The sequence below is a fragment of the Malaclemys terrapin genome, chromosome 21, assembly GCF_027887155.1.
Source record: "Malaclemys terrapin pileata isolate rMalTer1 chromosome 21, rMalTer1.hap1, whole genome shotgun sequence".
Classification (NCBI taxonomy): Eukaryota; Metazoa; Chordata; order Testudines; family Emydidae; genus Malaclemys; species Malaclemys terrapin.
In genome coordinates this window covers 3,097,983-3,122,507 of record NC_071525.1, presented here as the reverse complement: position 1 = coordinate 3,122,507, position 24,525 = coordinate 3,097,983, and the positions used below count along the sequence as shown (strand labels likewise).

The 24,525-nt window shown below is 48.8% G+C and overlaps 2 protein-coding genes across 2 annotated transcripts in view; both read left to right on the top strand.

Annotated features, from left to right (window-relative positions):
* CD244 (CD244 molecule) overlaps positions 1–4,677 on the top strand; it is a 34,141-nt gene extending 29,464 nt beyond the window's left edge. The window contains exons 9-11 of the mRNA XM_054010739.1: positions 1,346–1,381; positions 3,000–3,059; positions 4,178–4,677. Coding sequence (XP_053866714.1) covers positions 1,346–1,381; positions 3,000–3,059; positions 4,178–4,258 — 177 coding nt within the window. The 3' untranslated portion in view covers positions 4,259–4,677. The remainder of the gene's footprint in view (positions 1–1,345; positions 1,382–2,999; positions 3,060–4,177) is intronic.
* A 6,463-nt stretch (positions 4,678–11,140) lies between these two features.
* On the top strand, positions 11,141–20,716 carry LOC128827048 (CD48 antigen-like). The gene is made up of 4 exons (XM_054010747.1): positions 11,141–11,374; positions 16,594–16,914; positions 18,805–19,068; positions 20,100–20,716. Exons 1-4 carry the CDS (start codon positions 11,308–11,310, stop codon positions 20,192–20,194), a joined length of 747 nt encoding a protein of 248 aa, XP_053866722.1. The 5' UTR covers positions 11,141–11,307; the 3' UTR covers positions 20,195–20,716.
* Positions 20,717–24,525: the final 3,809 nt, after the last annotated feature.

Below are 24,525 nucleotides of genomic sequence, written 5' to 3'. Positions count from 1 at the left end.
CCAAGCACGGCAGTCAGGCAGCCTTCGGCGGCGCACCTGTGGGAGGTCTGCCAGTCCCGCGCCTTCGGTGTACCCGCCACTGAATTGCCACTGAATACCCTGTGGGTAACTCACTTATGCTCAGGCTCAGAGGCCTCCAAGCCTTATGCTAACTACTAAAGGGAAATATCTTGCAGGTGTTGACCTGTGGGTTCCTCACATCACTGCTCCATAAAATACCTTCAGGATAGTTCTATGAGCTAGAGCCTGGAATCTCTCTTGCTGCAGATTAAGCCCGTTACTACTTGCTGTACCTTCAGTGGACATGGAGAACCATTCAGCCCATCCTCTAACAGCCCTTCACAGATTAATCCTGCCTAGGGGTTTTTTAAACCTATGAAAGGTCAGGTTTTCTAGATCTCTTATCATTTTTGTTGCTCTCCTCTGGTCACTCTCTCCAGCTTGTCCACATCTTTCCTAAAGTGTGCGGCACCAGAACTGGACACAATACTCTAACTGAGGCCTCCCCAGTACTGAACAATTTATCTTCTGTGTCTTTCTTACAACATGCTGTTAACACACCCCAGAATATTGGCTTGCTTTTTTTTTTTTTTTTTTTTTTTTGAAGGTGCATCACATCGGTGGCTCGTATTAAATTTGTGATCCACTGTAACCTCCAGATCCCCTTCAGTAGTTGTACCACCTCCCCATTTTATAGTTGTGCATTTGATTTCCCTGCCCCCCACCTTCCTAACTGAAGTACTTTGCACTTGGCTTTATTGAATTTCACTTGTTGAATTCAGACCAGTTCTCCAATTTTGAATTCTCCGTTTTGAATTCGAATTCTCCGCAGTGCTTGCAACTCCTCTCCGCTTGGTGTCATCTGCAAATTTTATAAGCACACTCTCCACTCCCGTATCCAAGTCACTAAGGAAAATATTGAATAGTACCAGGCCCAGGACTGGCCCCTGTGGGCCCCCCAGATACGCCCTCCCATTCTGACAGTGAACCATTGATTACCTTCAATCCATAACGTTTTTGCTCGGTTCAAATTCTAATCTAACTAATTCTCTCCTTGAACAGCCCCTGATAAAGGGCTGTGTTCTAGTGGTTTGTGCTAGTCCTTGGGATACCTAGTCTTGAATCCCAGCTCTCCAGCCGACTCACTGAGTGAGTGAAGTGTTCTGAGATCTAACAACCAGAAGCACTACCTTGTTATTAGTACAAGGATCCAGGGCCAGGTCCTCAGCAGGTGTGCATTTTGCATAGCTCCGCTGAAGTCAATAGAACTATGCTGACCTACACCAGCTGGGCCCTTTGTCCATCATTTGCTCTTCACTGATGTTGATGTCTTGACTTTCCCCAGGTCGGAGACTTCACGGTGTACGCTTCTGTCCAGAGGGTGAGTCTGTCTTGCTGTGGTGGTAGCCGTATCTGGGCAAGCCACAGCAAATGGCCGTATGGGGTTCTGCAAAGGTTTCATCCGACGTGGCTGGGCCCACTAGTGTGTGAAGGGTAAACTTTCAAGGGGCTTGGCAGGATTTCCCATCCATGTTAATGGGAGTTGGCAGTGTTGCTGTAGCCCTGTCGGTCCCAGGATATATGAGATCAGATGGGGGAGGTCGTCTCTTTTTATTGGACCATCCTCCATTGGTGGAAGAGACGAGCTTCCCAGCTCCACCGAACTCCTCTTCAGGAGCAGGTCTGGGGATGCCCATCAGTGTGCGAGCTAACTACAAGTTGGGGCGGATTGTTAAGCATAAGGGGTCAGGCATGTGGTAGGAGACCCCCTGAAATGAAGCAGGCAAAAAGGGTGAGTTTGTTATACAAAAGGGGTTTGAAGGGGCCATTAAAGGTCAGCAGGTAGGTGTGTTACACATTGACCTGGACTGGAGCACTGCATGATTTGCACCTCTAGGCTGTGGTTTGCAAAGGGCCCTAAGGGTGTTAGACACATGCGATGAGATTTCCAAAGGTATTTAGGGACCTAATGATGCAGATAAGTGGTTAGTGGGATTTTCAAAAGCTTAGGCACCATCTGCATTTTTAGGCTTAGGTCTTAAATACCTTTGAAAATCTGGCCCCAACTTTCATTGACTTAGGCCCCTTTGAAAATCCAAATTGTAAAGGTTGGAGGGCAACATTTTCAAAGGCACCTAATGACTTAGATGGTCCCCACTGGGACTTGTGCTGCTGACATTAACAGTGAAGTCCTGATCCTGCTGAAGTCAATGGAGCCAGGATTTCATCCCATCCTCTAACCCTGAAGGCTCGGCTAAGTCCCACTGCCAGTCGATGGGAGTCCTGCTCCTACGTCGCGTAGGTGCTTTTGAAAATCCCAGAGTCTAACACACGGGTGGACCCTGGGCTGGGCATTATCAGTGGTGGAGGGATCGTTTTGCCCACATGCAATCCCCAGATAGCCCCACACCAGCAGCTACATAACTATTGATAACACAGCCTTAGCCAGTCCCGTGCGTGGAGGAAGCAGAACAGGAGTTGGGACTGAGGTGAGCATGCAGATGTTTGTTGGGCTTGGCACACAAATCTCCGCCAGCCTTGAAGGGGTCACAGGGGAAGCACTCAGCACTTGGCAGGATCTGGCCCTTCGCATGCCTGGCTTTACTTTACCATTCTGCGCCCTGCAGCCCATCCAACAGGGGCATGAACTGTGCTATTTAGGCTCCTGTCCCTTTGGAGCATTACCTTTCCTGATGGAATAAGAGCCCTTTGCAGCCCTCATTCCCTGATGGCTTTGTCGGTGACGAATGGCGAGGCAGACTGATTGCCGAGTAACAATGGTTCACACGTGTCTTTGCTAGAGCGTGGCAGGGAAGCTGGGGTTTATTGCCTGGCTTACGGATGCTTAAGCAGAGCAAGACGGTTGATTATAACATCCGTAAGCCAGGCAATAAACCCCAGCTTCCCTGCCACGCTCTAGCAAAGACACGTGTGAACCATTGTTACTCGGCAATCAGTCTGCCTCGCCATTCGTCACCGACAAATGCTCTGCTTCACAGCCTCCTTCTGTCAAGAAGAAGAAAATCAACCCGTCCTTCATCTCGACCATCTACACGGAGGTAAGGGGTCCAATCCTGCCACATTGAACCCCTGTGGTGCTCGAGGGACAATAAGCCCTATCGGTAGCTGAATGCCCCCTCCCCCACGCCCCACCAGAGCTAAGAGAGGCCACTAACCTCAGGGCAAAATGCTAGTTTTGTCCCCGTGACCCACTTCCCGTGGTGGGGAGAGGGAGGGAGCATTTACCCCTCCTCCAGCTCTTCAAAGGGATGAAAAGAGGAAAATCCCACATAGGTGTGGGCCAAGTTCCCTGCTGGTGTAAACGAGCTGTAATTCTGTTACATCTGCTGTCACTCTGGTTTCAATGGGCTCAGATCCCGAGCTGGGGTAAAATGAGCCATCCCACCACTGGGGGGAGGAGGGGGGGGGATTGGATTCTCGCCTGGTGTAAGTAGATGCAGTCCAGGCTGACTTATGCCAGCTGAAGATCCGGTCCCACATGTTTATTTCTCCTGCCTGGGGCCTGATTCTTCCCCTGCTGGGCATGAGCAGCTTCCACTCGCTCTGCTGACAGCGACTCCTCTCCGGCTGCAGCTCCATTTCAAAGCAGGGTGAGGCGGTCCTGCTCTCGCAGAGCCGGCGCTGGCGCAGTCTGACCCTGTTCTGTCGAAGGAACCTCAGTAGCTGCTATTCTCTGCAGCCTGTTCTCCAGGGCTCTGTCCCTTCTGCCAGGCGAGCCAGCTAATGCTCACACCAACGGTCTGGCTTCAGCTTTGAAAGCATTGCTGAACAACCCGCTAATTATAAAGCGAATGACGCAAGAACAGAATCATCAGTCTTGCGTCAACCGCTTGCCACTGATACCAATGAACATCTTTGTTAAAATTCAGGGCCAGGGTCCCCACATGCTGTACATCAGCTCCAGTTTCCTTTTCACAGACTTGTTGGGTTCATCTCCCATCCAAACACTGTCCTTGTCACTCCCCATCAGTGCTTGCATTTGACATGGCTAATTTCCTTACAAAAATTCTTATCCAGCCTCATGGACCTGTCTTCTCCTCCTCCTCCTCCTCCCCCCAAGGATTGTAAAATCAGTAGATTTGGTGCCTCTGGGGGGGTTGAGTTTGATGTGATTTCCTGTTATTGAAGCACATTAAGGTAGCTGGTTTTCTTGTAGGTTCAAGAAGCCCCTTCCAGACCCAGGCAGCCTCAAAAGCAGCGCTCATCTTCACCTAATCCTGGGCATCTGTATTCCTAGCTTCCGCAGCCCCTCGCAGCAGGACACTACCTTCCTTTCTTTAAAGGCCTTTTCCCCGTGGAGCGACTCCTTGCTGATGGACAGACCTCCACCTGTGCAGATAAGCACAGCTATGATCTGACCTGCTTGGATGTACAAGACTTGGGGTTCTTCCTCCTTGTGCTCAGGGCGGAAATAACACAATAACAGCGTCTTCATTCATATCATGCAGTCCCAGGCCAAACCGTGAAGGCTCATTGAAAACAAATACACAGAAGGAGCAGAGAACAGATACCTGAACTTGTCTTTCATTGGGAAAGGTTGTTTGAGAAGGTTTGATGTGGAAAGATGGTTGGTTTGGGGGTATTTTTTTGTTAATTTCAACTGGTTCAACACTCCTGTGCAGTTTGCATGCAGGGATGTGTAGAGATTTAACTGCATAAGCAATGGGCATTGTGGGTTAATTAGCTTATTCATAGCTTTAAAATATAGCTAAGCAGGACAGATGTAACTCACCCTAATGCTAGTGTAAATCAGCAATAACTCCACTGAAGTCAGCTAGGGCAGATACTCTGTTGGTGTAAATCAACAGAGCTCCAAGCTACAGCTGTGTAAAACCAGGGTAAGTGAGAGGAGATTCAGCCCCTACTCTTCAGGGAGGTGTCTAAGGGGCAGGGAATGGCACTGGAATTTGATGTTAAAAGTTTTAGTGACTGAATTGTTTAAGAGCCCCAGACCCAGGTCTTGAGTCATCAGGAGTGCAAGTAGGGTGGTACTCTCCAGTACGCAGTACTGGCAAGAGATTTTTAGGGGGTACGGGGTACCAAAAAGACTTTAGGTAGGGTTACCATATTTCAACAATCAAAAAAGAGGACGGGAGGAGCCCCGCCCTAGCCCCGCCCCTGTCCTGCCCTAGCCCCGCCCCTGCCCCTTCCACTCCCTCCCACCCCCTCAGAACCCCCAACCCTCTCCCCCCCCACGCCTTGTCCCCTGACTGCCCCCTCCTGAGACCTTTCCCACATCCTAACTGGCCCCCTAGGACTCTACCCCCTGACTGCCCCAACCCTTATCCACACCCCACCCCCAGACGGACCCCTGGGACTCCCACGCCCCATCCAACCACTCCCCACTCCCTGACAGCCCCCCCCAAAACTCCTGACCCATCTAAACCCCTCTGCTCCCTGTCCCCTGACTGCTCCGATCCCTCTCCCCACTCCTGCCCCCTGACAGCCCCCCCCAGAACTCCCAACCCATCTAAACCCCTCTGCTCCCTGTCCCCTGACTGCTCCGATCCCTCTCCCCACTCCTGCCCCCTGACAGCCCCCCCAGAACTCCCAAACACCCCCTCGCTCCTTGTCCCCTGACTGCCCCCTCCTGGGACCCCTGCTCCTAACTGCCCTCCAGAACCCCACCCCCTACCTAAGCCTCCCTGTGCCTTGTCCCCTAACTGCCCCCTCCTGAGACCCCCCCCACCTGTACTCTGACTGCCCAAAACCTTACACCCCAACCCCCAGACAGCCCCCCCCGAACTCCTGACCCATCCAACCCTCCCCCCTGCTCCCTGTCTCTTGACTACCCCCCCCCCGAACCTCCCTGCCGCTTCTCTGACCCCCGGCCCCCTTACTGTGCTGCAGAGCAGCGCACTCAGCAGCAGGGGAGGGGAGCAGGGTCAGAGCTCCAGACTGCCGGAGGCCGAGGCGACGGACGGCGATCTGTGAATGCAGGGCGGGGGGAGGGAGGGAGAGGAGGGGAGTGGTGTCAAGTTGCAGAGGAGAGGAGGGGGAAGTGAAGGAAGGGCTCTGGCTGCCGGAGCCCCGTGCGAGTGGCACCATCCGGCCGGCTGCCCTGTACGGACGAATGGTAACCCTAACTTTGGGCTAGCTCCCCCTCCCCCCCCCAAGGGCGGAGTGGGGCTGTACTCTGCTTCTTAAAGGAGCAGAACACGGCTAGGGAGGGCATTCATTCTTTATATGGCTTTAACAGCACAATGCATATGCTAACAAACTTAAACAAAGCCCTTGTTTAAGTTTGTTAGCATATGTATTGTGCTGTTAAATTAGTTAGGAGTCCTCCAAGGGGTGGGGTGGGGGGGACGGAACGTGTTTAAACAGTAGTTTTGATTCTGTTTCTCCCCATTGGTCTGAATTATCCATGACATTCATACTGCATCACATCAAGTCCAATTCATTAGAGGAATGTCTCTGCTTGCACTGACCGGAGGATGTTTGGATTCTGATGTCAGCCCAGGTCTGCAGGTATCAGGTGTTGTCCCCAATGTACATAGAATTCTTCTTTGCAGCCAAACTAGTCTAATATGCATTTTGCTAACTGGAGCGGCAAAACAAATGCCTCATTTTCCAGCTTTGTGGGTGAGAGAACTATAAGTGAAGATTATAATGCCAGACACGGATGGCCTTAAACTAGCTGCCTCAGGAATCTGCCAAAACTTTGCTGAAAATATGTTCCTCATTTTAGCTACGGAGCTAAGACTTATCACACATCTGTCCACCTTTATTCGAATGATGCTCCTTCTGATCTGACAGCTCAGGGATTGTCAGTTTCATCCAGAACAATTTACAAACTTGGAGACTAATCCTGTAAACCCTTAATTTGATCAATCCCACTGAAGACAATGGGATTATTTGCAAGATTATGGACCCCTTTTGTGGACTGGTAAGCGTTTCACGAGTCTGTTCCTATAAAAGAAGTTGAATCCCCCATTGAAATGCAATGTTTGGGTACAATAACATAATGCAGTTTAGGATACAGTTCTACTTCCAATTTGCCTTTTAATAAGTCATACATATGCTGAAATAGCTCCTCACCCAACTCCCATATTCCATATAAACAGACTGAAATACTACATACTTTTTGGGGAAAGTGAGTAGTTAAGCATGTTGATGGTTGTATACACAAACACCTATTTCATCACTGTACTGGAAAATATAACTGAACTTAATTTTCTATGGAATTTGAAGAAAGTTTAACAGCTCCACTTGTTTTTGGGTTAATCAGTGTGAACCTGAAAAAAGTATATGCCTTCTAAGAGAAGAATCAGTCCACACTTACTGGAAAAAAAAAAAATTCCTTCCAAGTGGTGTTCAGAAGACTGCTACAAGACAATACATAACCTCATGAGCAGAGGGTGGAGAGGAGACCTTTCCACATTATGACTAGCAAGAATAATAATAAAATCTCCAAGAGGCAGAGGTTCACAGATTTGCAAACCTAAAACCTGTGTTATGCTTTAAACCACCTCAGCACCTACCAGATTTATTAACATTAAAAAGTTAACTGCAAAGGAACACTGAAGCCCATTAACCTGAATGTGTGTCAGCCAGTATGTCCTGACTAGAGATGCAGTTACACCAGAACAGCTAAAAATTAACCTTGCCCTTTTAAACTAAATGGAGTCATGTAACTGGCTCTGTCTCCATTGTTACATAACAGATAACAAAACTCCAGTGCGGGACAGTGCTGGCACATAGGGTCTCAGGTATGTGATGTGATTTTTCTGAATCTCTTTTGGGAATAGAGAGATCAGATAATGTGATTTTGATCAATTGCTTATCTGTCCAGATCCAGTTCTCATGCACGTTCTACCAGGCTGATTTGATTGCCCCTCTTGTATGTCATAATGAGGAAAATAATAAAACAATCTGGGCTGTAGTTCTATCAAGATGCACATGGCACACACAGCTCTATGCCTCTTTTCCATCAAACCCGGATGGCACAGCATCTTTGCTTTCCAAATGCCTGGTGGAGAGCAATACTTAGAGAAAGGCAAGCTGGCAGAAGCTTAGTTTGGACATAAGGGAGGCACTGATAGTGTGTTACGGGGAAGTGGGGTGATTGTCCTTCCAATCCTCCTTTCATTTAAGACGTTTTAATTTGGGGTGCTGCTGGATCCTCATTGGCACGTGGAAGTACAGGTGGCACCAGGGACCCAAAGCATCATTTTACAACTGCATCTGTTTAACAGGTGCAATGTAAAATTTCAGACAGATAAGGGGAGTGTTGGAGAGGATAGGGAGAGTGTGGGGGCCCTGGTGTGGGGGTGGGGCAGAGTCACATGGAGGGTCATGTGGGGTGGTCACATGCCCTTCCTTGTGTCCTTCACATGAGTGCAGTACCAGTAAGAAATGATTTCTACTTGCACCAGTGTGCGTCTTCCTGAGGAAGATGATGACTCTTACCAATTGTTTTATTTTACACAAGACTAATACAAGGGGAGTCCAGTGTCTTGTTAGAGTGAGCAAGAGTCAAACTGACTAGAAACAAAGGTGAAACTGACCAGCCAAGTTTGTCCTGGCTGAGAGAAATGCAAACCAGCAGAATAGAGAGAATCAAGAGGAAGTTTGGAACCATCCAGTGACTTCCCACGCTTGAGGGGGTAATGGCTTTTGTGTGCTGCTCCTAATGATCTGAATCCTGGGTCAGGATATTCCACTCCAGTTGCACCCTGCGAAGCATGAATTGGAATCACTAACAGGAAGCTGTATTGAGAACCCTGAGCAAGGACTTTCCATGCCTGCTACAAGAAGAAAGTTCAGCAGGGCTGGGGAATTGTAATGTCCTGGTGCTCTGCAGAGAGCGAGAGAGAGCGAGCGAGAGAGTATTTGTGTGTGTGTGTGTGTGTGTGTGTATGGATGTGTGGAATTTCCAGCCCAAATCCTCAATTGGTATTACTTGGCACAGCTCTATTGACATTAATGGAACTATGTATGGGGGAGGGATAGCTCAGTGGTTTGAGCATTGGCCTGCTAAACCCAGGGTTGTGAGTTCAGTCTTTGAGGGGGCCACTTAGGGATCTGGGGTAAAATCAATACTTGGTCCTGCTAGTGAAGGCAAGGGGCTGGACTTGATGACCTTTCAGGGTCCTTCCAGCTCTAGGAGATGGGATATCTCCATTAATTATTATTATTTTATTATTATAACTGAAAGCCCTTTCAAGATACATTTCAGCAGGATCAACTCCAAAGGCTGTTCTGGAATATATGTGCACAAATAAGATGACCACCCTCTTTCCAAATGCTTTTGTTGCTATGCGCATACTTCTAACACTTCCTGTAACAGTTGCCAGTGGAGAACACAGCTTCTCTAAACTGAAGTTAATAAAAACACATCTATGCTCCACAATGACACAGGAGACACTGGTCAGCTTTGCAACCATCTCAATAGAGCACAAGCTGGCCCAGACTGTGGACTTTCAGGAAACAGTTCAAATCTTTGAAACCAAGAAGGCATGGAAAGCACCACTTTGATTATTCAAACTGATAAAAATGCCAGTGTTTACTATGCAGACAAGAAAAGTTACATTTGCTGTTCAGGTGTTTGAAAATGAAGTGTTACTTAAAACTTTTGCACAAGGCATTTTAAGTTGTTAGTTCTTTATTGGGGTACGTAGCAGAGCAGTACCATTAGAGGAGTAGAACAGGAAGAAGGCAGAATTGAGACCTTTCAAAGTTTTGGCCCAAGTGAAGGGGAATGGGGGCGTCATTTGAGTTCCCTGCCTCAGGTGCCAAAATGTTGTGGGCCGGCCCTGAGCAGAGGGGTCACATGGACAGCCCACCCAACAGAGCTAAACAGTAAAGCTGGTTGGGAAGTGTTTTGGATAGAAAATGCTGATTCGTTGACAACAAAACCTTTTGTGGAAACATCCTGGTTTTCATGAGAAGGCTTCGCAGGTGCAGGGTGGGATTTCTGGTCAAAAGAAGAGACAGCAAAACCCCAGTAGGCTGGGGGCAGAGGAGGGCACTCACCTGGGATGTGGAAAACCCAGGTTGAAGTCCCCACTCCAAATCAAAGCAGAACAGGGCCTTGATCTTTCATCTTCTACTGAGCAGGTCGGGGCTTTCATCACTCGTCTATGTTGTATCCAGCTTTTTGCAAAGCAGAATTCTCGTTTTCCGGCCAGCCCTATTAAGTGGACGGATTCACTAGAGAAGTGGTTCTCAACCCGTGGCCCATGGCTGCTTGCAGCCCAATCAGCACCCAGGTGCAGCCATGTGATATCCGCAGGGCCATACGGGTAGTGTATATATACTGTGTGGATGCGGGCTACATAACACATAGAGAGCTGCCTATGTGGCCCATAATGGCAAATAGGTTGAGAACCACTGCACTAGAGCAATCCTAATGGGTCCTTCTTTTGCTGCCTATAAATAGAAGCAGACAATATTTAGTCTGATCTATGGATTGTGTATTGATTATATTGATAACTGGGGATTCTTAAGTAATCGTTCTGAGGGTTGACAGGCCCCAAATCAGGCCCTGTTTTGGGAACCCTGCTGTGCACAGTTGTGATGCTCACACTTTAGGAATCCTTCGGTATTTGTGATAACTCATGGATACATTTAGCAAAGTCACAAACACTCAAATCCTGCAAGGTAGGTAGAGACAATACAGAATGTCCATCGGAAGATCCATAAACTTGCACCCTCCCTTGCAGACCAACCTGAAATCTTAGCCTTTGTCTTCCTCCTCACCTTCCCCCTCATCACCAGTGGCCATCAGCTGGGCACCTCTCCAGGGCTACAGCTCTCTCTTCCTGCCCACAGGCTGGGATACAACTTTTATAATATGTTATGCTGACGTCATTCTGTCTAATGCCTATTCAGTAGGGGTTTCTCCCCTCGTCCTTGTTTGTATTTCCTCACCCTACTAATGTTGGAGTGTCCTCCTATAGATTAGTATATTAATGAGCTCATCTTTTCATCAATTTGTTGCTCTGGCATGTGTGTCGTCAGACATCTGCCGGTATCTATCCAAAAGCCGGTGTTAGCTCATGTTCCTGTGGTTGGCTGGTCACATGCTGCAAAAAAAAAACCAAACTTCCTTTTTCTTTTAACTCTCTTTATATTCACTGAAGACGGCCATACCAGTCTGATTGCATTTCCTTGGTAAAGTAATTGTTTTAAAATCGATTGGCCCGTCTCTCATTTACATGAAACCCTTAATGCAGGTGTACTGTAATTTGGTCCCATATAAAGGCCCTTTTACATGCCTGGTGTAAGTGAGAATCAGGTCCTTTGATAACGTAACTTGATTAGAGGATTTCGATTGCCGCGATGCTGGGGAAGATGGTGGCAGCTGTTCAAACCTTTGCGTGCCTCGTGGTGCTCAGCAGCTTACAAGGTAAGACGAACATTTTGTGTTTTCTCTTGAAAAAGGCGCTTGCTTCACATTCCTCTTCCAGCCGTCCTGGCACTTCTCTTTATGGCTTTAAGGCTGATCCTTCGCAGTGGGCGGGTGCTGTTCTAATGTAAGTTCTTTTGCGGAGCTGTCGCTCCAAAATCCCTCACCCGTTTTGGATCCGGGTTTCAGATTTGGGCTGTGTGTGCACACGTGTAGTGATTTGATTCTTTCTCAAACTTCCCTGCCTTGTGCGAGATAAGTTTTATCTTGGAGGGCTGGAGGTGGGGGAAAGGATATTGTTGGTTCCCTTTAGCTTCTGGCTGTAGAAGTGACTAAGATGGTGACAATCAAAGGGAAAGAAAAACGTGTTGGGACTTTTCAAAAACTTCCCATCAAAATTTCTCATCCGAATTTGAAATTCTGATCAAGTGTTTTGCCGACATTTCTTTGCTAAGTGGAGCACGGCTGCCTTGTTCCTTTCAAGTTACAGTTTTCAGGCTCATCACAAGAACAGGCTTAGAAACTTATTTTTTGTTTTTGTTTTTTAAACGAAAGCTCATTTTTTCCATCACAGAGACCAAAGCCGAGCGGCTCACACGAGTCTCTGTATCAAAGCTCCAGAGAGATTGTTAGAACTCATTAACTGTAGTTAGCTGGGGTGCTGGACCACTGACATTTCCTTATCCTGCCTAGTCTTTGTTCACTGATGTCCGTTAGAACCGTGCCCATGTATCAAAGGGCGGAAACTAACCCCAGCCCACAGACTGGAACGCTCCAGAGAAAGATTCTAGAATATTTGAGTCTCCAAGGATTTAGAAGCTCGTCATTTTTTATCATTGACAACATTTGTTCCTGCACGCACTGAAATCAGGGCCATCAAACTCCACACTTCTGGTCAGAAAGGGTTGTTTTTTCCTCCTGTGTACAGCATTACAGTGACCAGGGGAATCAGACAGGGGTTTTGCTCTACTTACTCCGAAATAGGGATTCACAGAGCCCTGTGCTTATGTGAGAATCTCACTTAAAAAAAAAAAAAAAAGAAAGCTAACTTTCTAGCCCTTGTGGTTGAGGAGAAAAGCTTGAAAACATGATCCATAAATGTTCTAAACCCAGCAGGCACATAAAAAAGAACCCCAAATTAATATTTAAAAAAAGACAATCTAATGCTCGAGGGACCTCCTTCGTGATTTTGGGAGGCACAGAGTTGGCAATATGGCGGTGGTGGGGCAGGGGCGCGAGTTGAAAGTCCCAACTTTGTAGAGGCGTGTCAGTGCCTTCAATGCTGGTGCAAAGGGTGGTGTATTTATTAATCCTTATGTCATCCATTACGTGTCTATGGCAAGTCACACGGTGTTTGTGGTGTCCCTCCCACCCCGCCCTTAGTAATGGCCTTTTACGGTAGTTCTTGTGTACAGAAGAAGATGGTCCAGTTTAGTAGTCTGAGTTGAAACAGCAAAAACCACTGTCTCATCATCACGCAGCAGCTTACAACACAGCAGCAACGTGAAGCACATACAGTGAATCAAGAGACCATAAAGTGGTGAAAGGAGCTGAACTTCCCCCAGAATCTGCAGCAGTCATGTGTAGGGCATTTTGCTTGATCCAAGCAAGAAGCAAAAATAAAAACAATCACCCCTAACTCTTCTCACCCATGGATCTCAATGTGCTTGGTACCGTTGTCCCCATTTCACAGTGTGAGAAACGGAGGCACGGAGAAGGGACGTGACTTCACCTAGCAGGACAGCCAGGAATAGAAGCCAGATCTCCTGAATCCCAGTCCAGTGCTCTAGACATTCTCCAGTGAATACAGCACTCTCTGTTTGCTAGATTATCAGTTCAAAAGGTCCAACTTCTAATATGAATGTGTTTAACACACCTGATGTGTGTGTGTGTGTGTGTGTGTGTGTCCATCCCCTCCGACTCTGATGCTGCTGGGGTAACAATCTACTATTGCTACTAGCTAATAGAGTTAGTTACTGCTTTAGCTCAAGTGTGAGACATCAGTTCTGACTGCTGATAATCCCTGACCCTAAAGATGAGCCCTCCTGGATTCGCTACTTCTGTCACTCATGAAAATGCTCTTTCCATGTGTGACAGGTTGGGTCACAGAAACCCCTCTGGGACTACCACCGGATGTGCTGGCACTACCTCTGAGCCCGTTTTCCCTGACAGCTTGGGACTTCAGAACCTTGCCTGGTTGTGCCAGACACACTTGCCTGCTGCAAACACAGATCCAGGTCTGAACCATGTCCCCCAAAAGCTGCAGGCTTAACTGAAAACAGCTTAAGAAGTGCTTCTGTCTCCAACACCCAGACACCCAGTTCCCAATGGGATCCAAGCCCCAAATAAATCCAAATAAAGCTTATACAGAGTAAACTCATAAATTGTTCGCCCTCTATAACACTGAGAGAGATATGCACAGCTGTTTGCTCCCCCAGGTATTAACACATACTCTGGGTTAATTAATAAGTAAAAAGTGATTTTATTAAATACAGAAAGTAGGATTTAAGTGTTTCCAAGTAATATCAGACAGAACAAAGTAAATTACCAAGCAAAATAAAATAAAACACACAAGTCTAAGCCTTAATACAGGAAGAAATTAAATGCAGGTAAATCTCACCCTCAGAGATGTTCCAATAAGTTTCTTTTACAGACTAGACTCCTTCTAGTCTGGATCCAGCAATCCCACACCCCTGTAGTTACTGTCCTTTGTTCCAGTTTCTTTCAGGCTTCTCCTTGGGGTGGAGAGGTTATCTCTTGAGCCAGCTGAAGACCAAATGGAGGAGTTTCCAGGGGCTTATACAGTCTCTCTCTTGTGGGTGGAAACCCCTCTCTCCCCCTGTGTAGAATCACAGCTACAAAATTGAGTTTGGGAGTCACCTGGGCAAATCACATGTCCATGCATGACTCAGTTTTCTACAGGACATTCCAAGAAAAGCTCAGATGTGGATTGGCGTCTATCAAGGTTCATTGTTCTCCAAGTACTCCCAAGTACTTGAATAACCCCTTCACACTAGGTTGACCAAATCTGTCTTATGTGTTTCCTACAGCAAACACTTTAAATACAAACATAGAGACAATACTCATAACTTCAGATATAAAAATGATACATGCATACGGATAGGATGAATACATGCAGAAGAACATAACCTTTGCAAAGATATGTTACATGGCAGATTTAGCATAAAACATATTCCAGTTAGGTCATATTTACACTCATAAGCATATTTCTATAAAGCATTATGTGGCGAACATGTGGGCAATGGCGTCAATCTGTAGAGAATTGCGTCATGCATAGACCTGTGACTTGCCCATGTGACTCCAAAACTCCATTTGGTCTTCAGCTGGCTCAAGAGATAACCTCTCCACCCCAAGGAGATGCCTGAATGAAACTGGAACAAAGGACAGTAACTACAGGGGTGTGGGATTGCTGGACCCAGACTAGAAGGAGTCTAGTCGGTAAAAGAAGCTTATTGGACCATCTCTGAGGGTGAGATTTACCTGCATTTAGTTTCTTACTGTATTAGCCTTAGACTTGCGCGTTTTATTTTATTTTGCCCGGTAATTTACTTTGTTCTGTCTGTTATTACTTGGAACCACTTACATCCTACTTTTTATATTTACTAAAATCACTTTTTACTTATTAATTAACCCAGTGCAAGTATTAATACCTGGGGGGGAGCAAACAGCTGTGCATATCTCTCTATCAGTCTTATAGAGGGCGGACAATTTATGAGGTTACCCTGTATAAGCTTTATACAGAATAAAACAGATTTATTTGGGGCTTGGATCCCATTGGGAACTGGGTGTCTGGGTGTTGGAGACAGGAGCACTTCTTAAGCTGTTTTCAGTTAAGCCTGCAGCTTTTGGGGAATGTGGTTCAGACATGGATCTGTGTTTGCAGCAGGCAAGTGTGTCTGGCACAACCAGGCAAGGTTCTGAAATCCCAAGCTGTCAGGGAAAACGGGCTCAGAGGTAGTGCCAGCACATCTGGTGGCAGTCCCAAGGTGGTTTCTATGACCCAACCTGTCACACCATGATTTAGAAAAACAACCAACTCCCTCAAAAGACGAAATGATCTTTGAGAAAGGAAATGATGGGACAGGAAGTGGCTCAGCATAAAGCAGCCTCTCCTACTAATTCTGGGCGATTTCTAGATGGGGAGGGTGGGTGGAACAGGAAATGTAAAGGGTGAGACCATCGTATGTTGGTTATTGATTAGGAACCCAGAGAACAAATTAGGAGCAGGAGAGAAAATAAAAATAGGTGCAATCTAAGCCCACACTGGAAATAAAACCAATACTTTGCATTTCTGTAGCAACTTTACTTACCAAGGAGCAACAAATGTCAACCTCAACTGAACCTTACCAGCTCTCGCTGGGAATTAGCTGGGAATCATTATACAGAGGGGGAAACTGAGGCACGGAGTGAGGCAGTGACTTGCCCAAAGTCAGTGAGTCGGTGGCAGTGCTGTCAGGGTGTAGCCAAACTTGGCAGGATCCACCTGCTAGAGCACATGAGGAAAATATGGTGTATCAGTTAAATCTCCCCTGGCAGGAAGAATATCCTGTCCCATCCTTGCTGCTTGATTGCAGCCGTGGCACTTCGTGGGGACTCCCCTCGGGATGAACGGCTGCTGTGCATCGTGGGAGATGTAGGCTGGAGGGGAACAGGGGTGTGAGGTTCTGCACTAGCCCAGCTGGACACAAATGAAGGGCGAAACATTCCGTTTTGATTTTCCCAACACGCCAAAGAAATAGTTCAGCCCAAATCAATATTTTTCCCATGGAAAATGTTGGTTTTTGTGGAAACCATATTTGCCATTTAAATCCCTGTTCCCCCCTCCCCCCGCAGATATTTCTAGGACCTCGCTGCCGAAGTTATCCCAATAATTTCAACATAAGAGAGCAGCATGGCAGACTCCTGCCCCTGGAGATAAACAGCCCAGTCCCCCTCCCGAATGCCGGTTTGGGGCACCGACCCCAAGAAATGGGCATCTCCCTCATGCCAGTCTCCCTGGTCTCTGTGCTTTGAGGGACAGGCCAGTGTCCTTTCATCTAGCTGGGCAGACCTCATTTGGCCTGTGCCTCATTTTACAGGGGGAAACTGAGGCACAGTGAGGGACATTTGCGCTAGCTTGTCTCAGTTCACCCCAACAACTAAGAGTAATGTTTGTTCCTTTGCTTCCCATTGCAACCCTGATTTTTGTCTGTTGACAGCTTACGAGGCCACAGTGGTGCCGCGCAGTCAGGTGAATGGGATTGTCCGTGGCACGGTGTATCTAAACCCCATACTGTCAGTCCCAGAGAATTACCAGCAGATCATCTGGCGGTTCAACAAGTCCCAAAAGATCCTGACTAAAAAATGGAATCAGCCAGAGTCTTACCCCAGTGGCTCTTTTCATACTAAACTGCGTTACTACGAAAATCACACCCTGGAAATTAACCACCTGCAGAAGCAAGACAGCGGCACCTTCCGGATGGAAGTGGAAGACAACCTAAGCAAGAAGACAAATGAATTATTCCGACTGGACGTGTACGGTGAGTCGGGAGCAGCCTCTTCGCACAGGGTCAGGGATGGTGAGGTTCAGGGAGCTAGAAAGGCCCTGATAATGCACCCTCCTCTCTCCCCACCCCGAAACGCCCACAAGGCAGGGGAAGGAGCAGGTAACAGCCTGGATGGGACAAAGAGGCTCCCAGGAAATGGGCCAGACCCTCATCTCAGGTTCTGGGTCCAATTCTCCATTGCCAGAGCTGCTCTTTCTGGAATCTTTGTGGATGGCGCTTTAAGGGGAGGGGTCAGGTACCGACCTTAATGACATTCCTGTTTTGGGACCTCCCACAACGGACCAAATGGGAACAGAGGCAAAAGCAGATTGCTGCCCTGCTGGCAGAAGGTGGGGTAATGGAGCCACCCAGACGTCTTCGAGGAACAGCTACACACACATCAGAAAGCAGGGGAGACCAGCTAGTGAGCGCCAGGAAGGCCTCTGGGGCAGGGGGCTCCATAAAAGAAATGAGTTGATAACCCTCCAAGCTAAGCTGGTAAGGGCCAAGAAGGATCATAGAATATCAGGGTTGGAAGGGACCTCAGGAGGTATCTAGTTCAACCCCCTGCTCAAAGCAGGACCAATCCCCAACTAAATCAGGATGGTCTTGTAGCCAAGGCACTGGACTGGCACCCAGGAGATTTGGTTTAGTCACTTAGGTCAGTGTTTCCAAAAATGACTAAGGATTTTGGATGCCCCATTTTCTGGGCACACTTTAAAGGGACCTGATTTTCAGAAAGTGTTGAGCATCTGGGCTCTGAAAATCGGGCTCCTACAGGGGATCCAGAATTGCGGGGGACACAGTCACTAGTCACGTTTCAAAGTCTTGGCTTAAGGCCTTGGCCAGGGGTCTCTCTGTGCTTCAGGGCGTGAGGATATGGTCACTGAGTCCTGAGAGGTCCTGGGGTGATGGAGGCTAAACACCCAGACAGAGCCCAGGGTCACATGCACTCTGTAGGTGAGTGAGGGGATACACAGGGAATTTGGTATTGTTAATCTAATGTCTGTGATCCAAACAAGGGCTGCATTTCATGATCCCCAAAATGCTGAAGGAAAACGATGACATCTGGAAAACAGGCTCTCCAGTGGGAAACTTTTTAATGAGCTTATTCTAGTTAGCTTATCAAAGGGAAGGTTAAAAGGTGACTCGCTCTCAAAGCAGTGCCCACACACAGAGAAGATCGTGAAGAGCCCTCTCTTATCTGTCTAGCAGATAAAGGTAGAACAAGATCCACTGGCTGAAAGTTGAAGCTAGAAGAAAGTTTAGTCTCATTTCGTGTTTGCATTTAACGGGGATGGAAATGAACCACTGACACAGCTCACCAAGGCATATGGTGGATTCTCCATCACTTGAGGTCTCCACATCATGGTTGGACCCTCTTTCTAAACGATACGCTCTCATCCAGCCACAGGTCAATGGGCTGGAAGCAGGCGCCATTGGGTGAAATTGTCTGATCTGCATTACACAGGAAGTCCGACTAGATGAGCATCATTCATAGATTCCAAGGCCAGAAGGAACCATTGTGGTCATGTAGCCTGACCTCCTGGATAACACAGGCTGGAGCCCTGCCCCAAAACAATTCCTAGAGCCGATCTTCTAGAACAACGTCCCATCTTGATTTTAAAATGGTCAGTGATGGAGAACGCACCACGCCCCTTGGTAAATTGTTCCAATGGTCAATTACTCTCACCGTTAAAATTTTACGCCTTATTTGCAGTCTGAATTTGTCTAGTTAATAGACCCTTCTGTATAAAATCTATACAGGCAACACCCCCAGCTGGTATAAATCACTTTCACTGGAGCCCCACCAGTTTACATCATCCAAGGATATGGCCCAGGGTTAGATCTCTGTTGCTGAATTTCTCTTTTCTCTGTTTCCAGAGCCCGTCCCTAAACCCAGGGTGAACTTCACTATCAGGGCCAATGAAGATGGATGGTGCAATGTCACCCTGGCGTGCATTGTGGATGCCACCCAAGTGACCTACCACTGGCGCAAGAATGAAAAGGATTTAGTGGGCAAAAATAGCAGCACACTGGACGTTGCGTTAAAGTCAGAAAGTGACGCATCTTACAAATGCATCGTCAGCAACCCCGCCAGCGAAGAGACGGGCTTCATCTATTACAGAAGCCCTTGCACGTGGAATGGTAACATTCACTTTGCATTCATTTCTCTTGCTGCGTCTATCTGGCTGTAGAGGCTACCTATGCAGCCACTCGGGTTAGGTCTCCATTGAAACAGGGCAGCCGTGGTTCTGGTGACTTTTGAAGGAGAGTCTCGTTCGCTGGTCCCCAGTGTGTATTTCCCCCACAGGGGACCCCAGAGCAGTCTTCTGCTGACCTGCCCTGGGCTGTGAGTTGCTGGTGAAGCTGCAGCCACCGTGGGGCTAGGTTGGGAATGCCGTGCTGCTGGGGGTGCTGCGTATTGGATGACGGATCCTGGCCATGTGGTGTGATGCTGCCCAGGGATGGAAGGGCCGTGTGTGCCTGTGACACAGGAGAGCCACCTGCTGCTGCGGTGATGGGCTGTTGTTCGGGTGATGGGCTGAGTTCAAGGGGTCGAGGCCAGTGCTTTGGAGCTAGAGGTTGCGGGGACAGTCCCTGGTGCTGGCCTGACCAAGGGGGTCCATTAGAGGCACCAGTGCAGGGTGTGGTGTCTGCGTTAGCACAAGGTACAAAGTGATGCGGGGTGGGGGGTCGGTGTGGTCCCTCTCCACCCTGGGAGGGGCTCCCTGGGGAAGGTGCAGTGCAGACTGTGTGTTCTAGGGGGATCCCAGAGGATTAGCCACAAGGACGGTGCCATTGCAGCCGGGCACTGGGTTCTGGAGCCAGCAGTGAGGTTCTGGGAGCCTGTGTCGATAACTGGGGGATCCTCTGGGTTTTGGGGGTGTCCGCACAAAGAGGAGAGAAACGTCATCCTGGGTGATTGAAGCAGCAGGGGGGCTCTCGCTGCACCCACAGGGAGTCAGGGGGGGACGGAGCACTCAGGCCAGGGACAGGGCTGCTTTCCCTGTGTTTCGCTGGGCATCCTCTCCTTGCTCCTCTCTCCTTAGACCCCTGTTCATCCTTGCCCCCAAGTTCTACCTCCTCCTGTGGGTATTCCATGGCAGGGGTGAGGCAGCCCATGTGTATTATTGGCTGGCACATCCTATAAATAACAGGCTCTTGTCTTGTTCCAGAGAAAAACTCAGCCGTGCCCTTGTCCCTGGCTCGGAAGACGGCCGATTCCATCCTGGCATTTGGATTTCTCCTCCTCGTCCATAACTGGATCTAAGGCTGGGGAGCCAGGGGAACGCAATGAACCCCTTGATTGCCTCCGCCTGGTGAAACACACAAGACCAAAATGAGCTCCTGAAATAGCCGCGTTTGACAGCCATCCACCATCTTGCCAACACACTGGGGATTGAACTAGGGACTTAGAGAACTGAGGGGCAAGTGCTGGGAGATAGGGGGGAAAAGCGGGCACGCGGTGTGCTCAGGGGTGGAGGCAGAGTGGAGGAGGCAGTGTCAGGTTTACAATGGCTCCAGTGGATCCATGGAGCTGGGCCAGTGCTGAGCAGGGGCCCTGGCCTGCTCCGCTTGCACTGCGCCCCGAGACCCCACTGGCTCCCCCCGCCCACCACTTGCTTCTCTTGGCCTGCCCACTGAGGGCTCCTCTCTGCCCCTTGGCCAGACCCCAGTGCACCTCCGACTCTGGGCAGTCTCTGCTTCCCACTACCTGTGGAGCCCCACCTGTCTCCCCGGAGCTGAGCACCTGGGACTGGTGCAGAAGCCTGGCCGGTCTCAGCCAGGTGGGATGGGGGGGGGGGAACAGTGTGGAGGGCTTGGCTGGGCCCCTCCAGGCAAATATGTCTTGAGGGAGCCCAGCCGGGGTAGATCCTGGCTTGGTTGATTGCGCCACTCCCACGGAGATGGAGTGATTCCCGGCCCTGGGACCAGCCCTGACTGCGCTGCCGGCTCAGCCCGGCAGACACAGTCGCCTTCCAACACGGCCGGGAGGCAGGGGGTGGGGGAGTGGGTCTGTGGCAGGGGTTCTCAAACTGGGATTCAGGATCCCCTCAGGAGGTTGTGAGGTTATTACATGGGGGGTTGCGAGCTGGCAGCCTCCACCCGAAACCTTGTTTTGCCTCCAGCATTTATAATGGTGTTAACCATATTAAAAAATGTTTTTAATTTATAAGAGGTATCGCACTCAGAGGTTGGCTGTGTGAAAGGGGTCACCAGTACAAAAGTTTGAGAGCCACTGGTCTATGAGAAGTATGGGGGGGGGGGGTGCTGGCCTGTGAAGGGGCAGGGAAGATCTGTGTGTGTTGGGGCACTAGGGAGTGGGGGTTCTATGTGTGGGGGGGGTGCTGGGCAGTTGTGGTGGGACTATGGGCAGGGGGGGTGTTGTGCAGGGCGCTGTGCATTTGGGGGTGGGTCTGGGGGACCTTCGGCCATAGGGAGTCGTGGGGTGTTGGGTGGGAGCGGGGCGGGCTGTGTGGCACGGCATGGGCCCACCCCTGAGGGGAAGGGGCATGCTGGCAGTGGCAGCACAGGGCCGGGCAGGCCACTGTGCATCTGGCAACTGCCGGTATGTAAATAGTGCCTTCGCATTGGGTGGAGCAGGGCCACCCCTGCCATGCCATGCCCCATTGCCTCTGGCTGGCCCCTTGCTCTGGGGACTGACCTCCCCGCACCATGCTCCATTGCCTCCAGGGGGGCCCACAAATATGTTTGGCGCTGGGCCCACAAAAGGTTAATCCAGCCCTGGGAGGCAGAGGTGAGCTGGGCGTGGAGCTGCTGGTGGGTGCTGAGAACCCAACAATTTTTCCCCATGGGTGCTCCAGCCCCAGAGCACCCACAGAGTCGGCACCTATGGGCCCACTGTGCACCCCGACTCTCTCCCCTGCTTGCTCCCCTTGCCCCTGCCTGCCAGGAGCTGATCAAAAAAAAAAAAAAAGAAACAACAAGCTACAAGCCAAAAAGCTACAAGCCAAAAACTAGCCAACAAGCAACTCACAAGCCAATTAAACCAAAAACAAGCCCAATTTCTGTGTTTTTTACACAGGTTTGACATGGTTTGACATGTCTGGTTGTGGGACTTCTTGGGAGGTGTTACAACCTGAGGGATTTTGCATAACAACCCCGCACTGTTCTGAATACCCGGAGAGGCTGTGACCTCCCTTCCCCGAGGGAATTGCACAGACAAGCCAGAGTTGCAGGAAAGCTGGTCTCTCTCACCAAGAGAAACGGGTCCAATAAAAGAGAGTACCTCCCTCTCTCTTGTCTCTCACGCAGCCTTGTCCTTGGCACTCAGCGATACATAGACTTAATTCAAGAAGGTTAACCCGTATTCAGTAGGGTTTGTCCAGGAAGTTGCCACACCTGTGACAAATTATGAGGGACCTGGGAGAAAGGAAACAGCTGGGAAGCCTGCAGCGAGGTCAGGGCAAGGCTCCCCTCTCTTCCCAACTGGGGATGAGCTGGGAGAAGGGGACCAACGTACTTCCTCCCAGCAGGGGAGAGCCGCAGACTCCTGTTTGAAGGAGAGAGGTAACGACTGCCTGAATTAACCTGCTCCAGGAGGAGGGTGGAGGTTCCTGCCACAAGGAGAGCCTGAGGGGTAGCCCAGGCTGGGAACAGGGCTCAAGGGGAGGGCTTCAGAGCAACCCCAAATGCCAGGAGAATCTCTGCTTTATTAAAGATGTTTGTTCTGGACTATTTGGCACCAGCTTTTATTAGTAAATTCACTCCATAGTGAATAATATTGAGTCAATATAGAGATTATTATTGAGTCAAGAGGCCTAAAGTGGAGTTACTGGGTTCCTGAGAAGGGAAACTGAGGCAGGGAATGCCACATTTAGCCAGAAGTGGGTGATGCTGCCAGGCAGTCACACCCCGTGACAGTAACAAAAGGGGCAGAGGCATGAAAGAAAGTGTGAGTAGGAAACAACCAAATACTCATGGCATCACCGTGACATTGGCAGCTTAGCCCACAACTCACGCGGCTTGCTTGTTGCTAGGGTGACCAGACAGCAAATGTGAAAAATCGGGACAGGGGGTGGAGGGTAATAGGAGCCTATATAAGAAAAAGACCCCAAATCGGGACTGTCCCTATAAAATCGGGATATCTGGTCACCCTACTTGTTGCTGTGCTACTTTGGGGAAATCTCTCTAATTTATGACTTTGGTGTGAAGTTACGAACTCGCTGTATGTACCTTTACCAAGCTGAAAATGCCATATGGAATATGCAGCCTTTTGGCGTCTCTGTTGTCCTTTCAACTGCATGTCGGAACAGGAGGGGGTAGGGGCCGTGGCCCAATGGTAGGGGGTCATTTAACTTAAGTGCTCGCCCGTTGAAATGTGATCACGTTCGACAACGGACTGGCTCCAAACTAGGAAAACTAGGTTAGCCGGGGTGAGGTTGCCTGGCAGTGAAGACACCTATTGAGGGTGACAAGGGAGTCACCTGACAGAGGAGACTGGAAGGTTATAAAAAGGGAGGCACTGATCTAGTTGGGGATCACTTTTCCTCAGCTGAAGAAAGATAGGACAGAAGCAATGGAACATGTAGGTGCCTAAGATGGGAGGGAGCCCTGCCTATCTAACTGCACATAGCTGGATCAGGCACTGAATTAGAATCTAGAGTCTCAGCTCTGCCACTGACCTACCTTGGGCAAGTCACTGCGCCACTCTGTGCCTCAGTTTCCCCTCCTAACTTTGTCTGACTGATTTATGTAAGCTCTGCAGGTCGGGGACAGCCTGGTTATAACACCTAGCACAACAGGGCCCTGGGCGTCCTTGTGGCCTCTCACACGGCTATCATACTAACAATAACATTGATTGTGAATTTAGACCCTTTTAATTGGCCTCTTTTATTGGTTAGCAGCGCTTTACCTATTGCCCTCACTATGTTGGATGCAAATATTCAATAGCTGGTTTCGATGAGCAGTTTTCAGGAACTGTTCAGTTCCAGCTCTTTCTAATTGACGGTTAGTGACTGGTTGCTAGGTCCCATGGTATCATTTTTGCGCTCTGGTTAGGTACCTGAAACTGACTTAGAGAAGTATCTGGGATGACATTTTAGGTGGCTAACCATTTACAGTAAAAGACTAAGAAGCTTTCAAGATTAGCAAACATTTTCATAATGACCTGGGAGTTCTCCAAAGAATCACGAATAAGGTAACAGTAAGTCCTCCTGAATGGCAGACAATGCTGCCGAAATAATAGCATGCAATCATCTAATTAATTAAACTAAAGCAGACTGACCAGGGGAAGAGTTAAGGTTGTATGGACATCAGCAGCGAGAACATTTGCAGGCTTTCGAGTGCAGAGCTGGGTGAAATATTTCAGGCAAATAACTTCTATTTGACCAAAAATGCAGATTTGGGCTGACCAAAACAATGTAGGAATTCTGGTTGATGTTGGTGAATTCTTGCTCAAGAATAAAGAAACTCGGAAAAGTCGGAACAAGATGTTTCCGAAAGATGTTGTGGAATTTCCCTCAGATTTATTTAAAAAACTCTTTAAAATGTTTTTTTTTTAAACGCCAAATAAAACAAAACAGTTCAGGTCGTGTGATAAGTTTCATTTGATTCAAAAAATGATTTTTTTTTTTTGAT

Bases quoted from the DNA above. Each gene is read 5' to 3' on its own strand.
- LOC128827048 (XM_054010747.1), top strand. From the start codon at position 11,308: ATGCTGGGGAAGATGGTGGCAGCTGTTCAAACCTTTGCGTGCCTCGTG. The intron at 11,375-16,593 runs GTAAGACGAACA...GTCTGTTGACAG, and splicing joins GGTGCTCAGCAGCTTACAAG to CTTACGAGGCCACAGTGGTG. The intron at 16,915-18,804 runs GTGAGTCGGGAG...CTCTGTTTCCAG, and splicing joins ATTCCGACTGGACGTGTACG to AGCCCGTCCCTAAACCCAGG.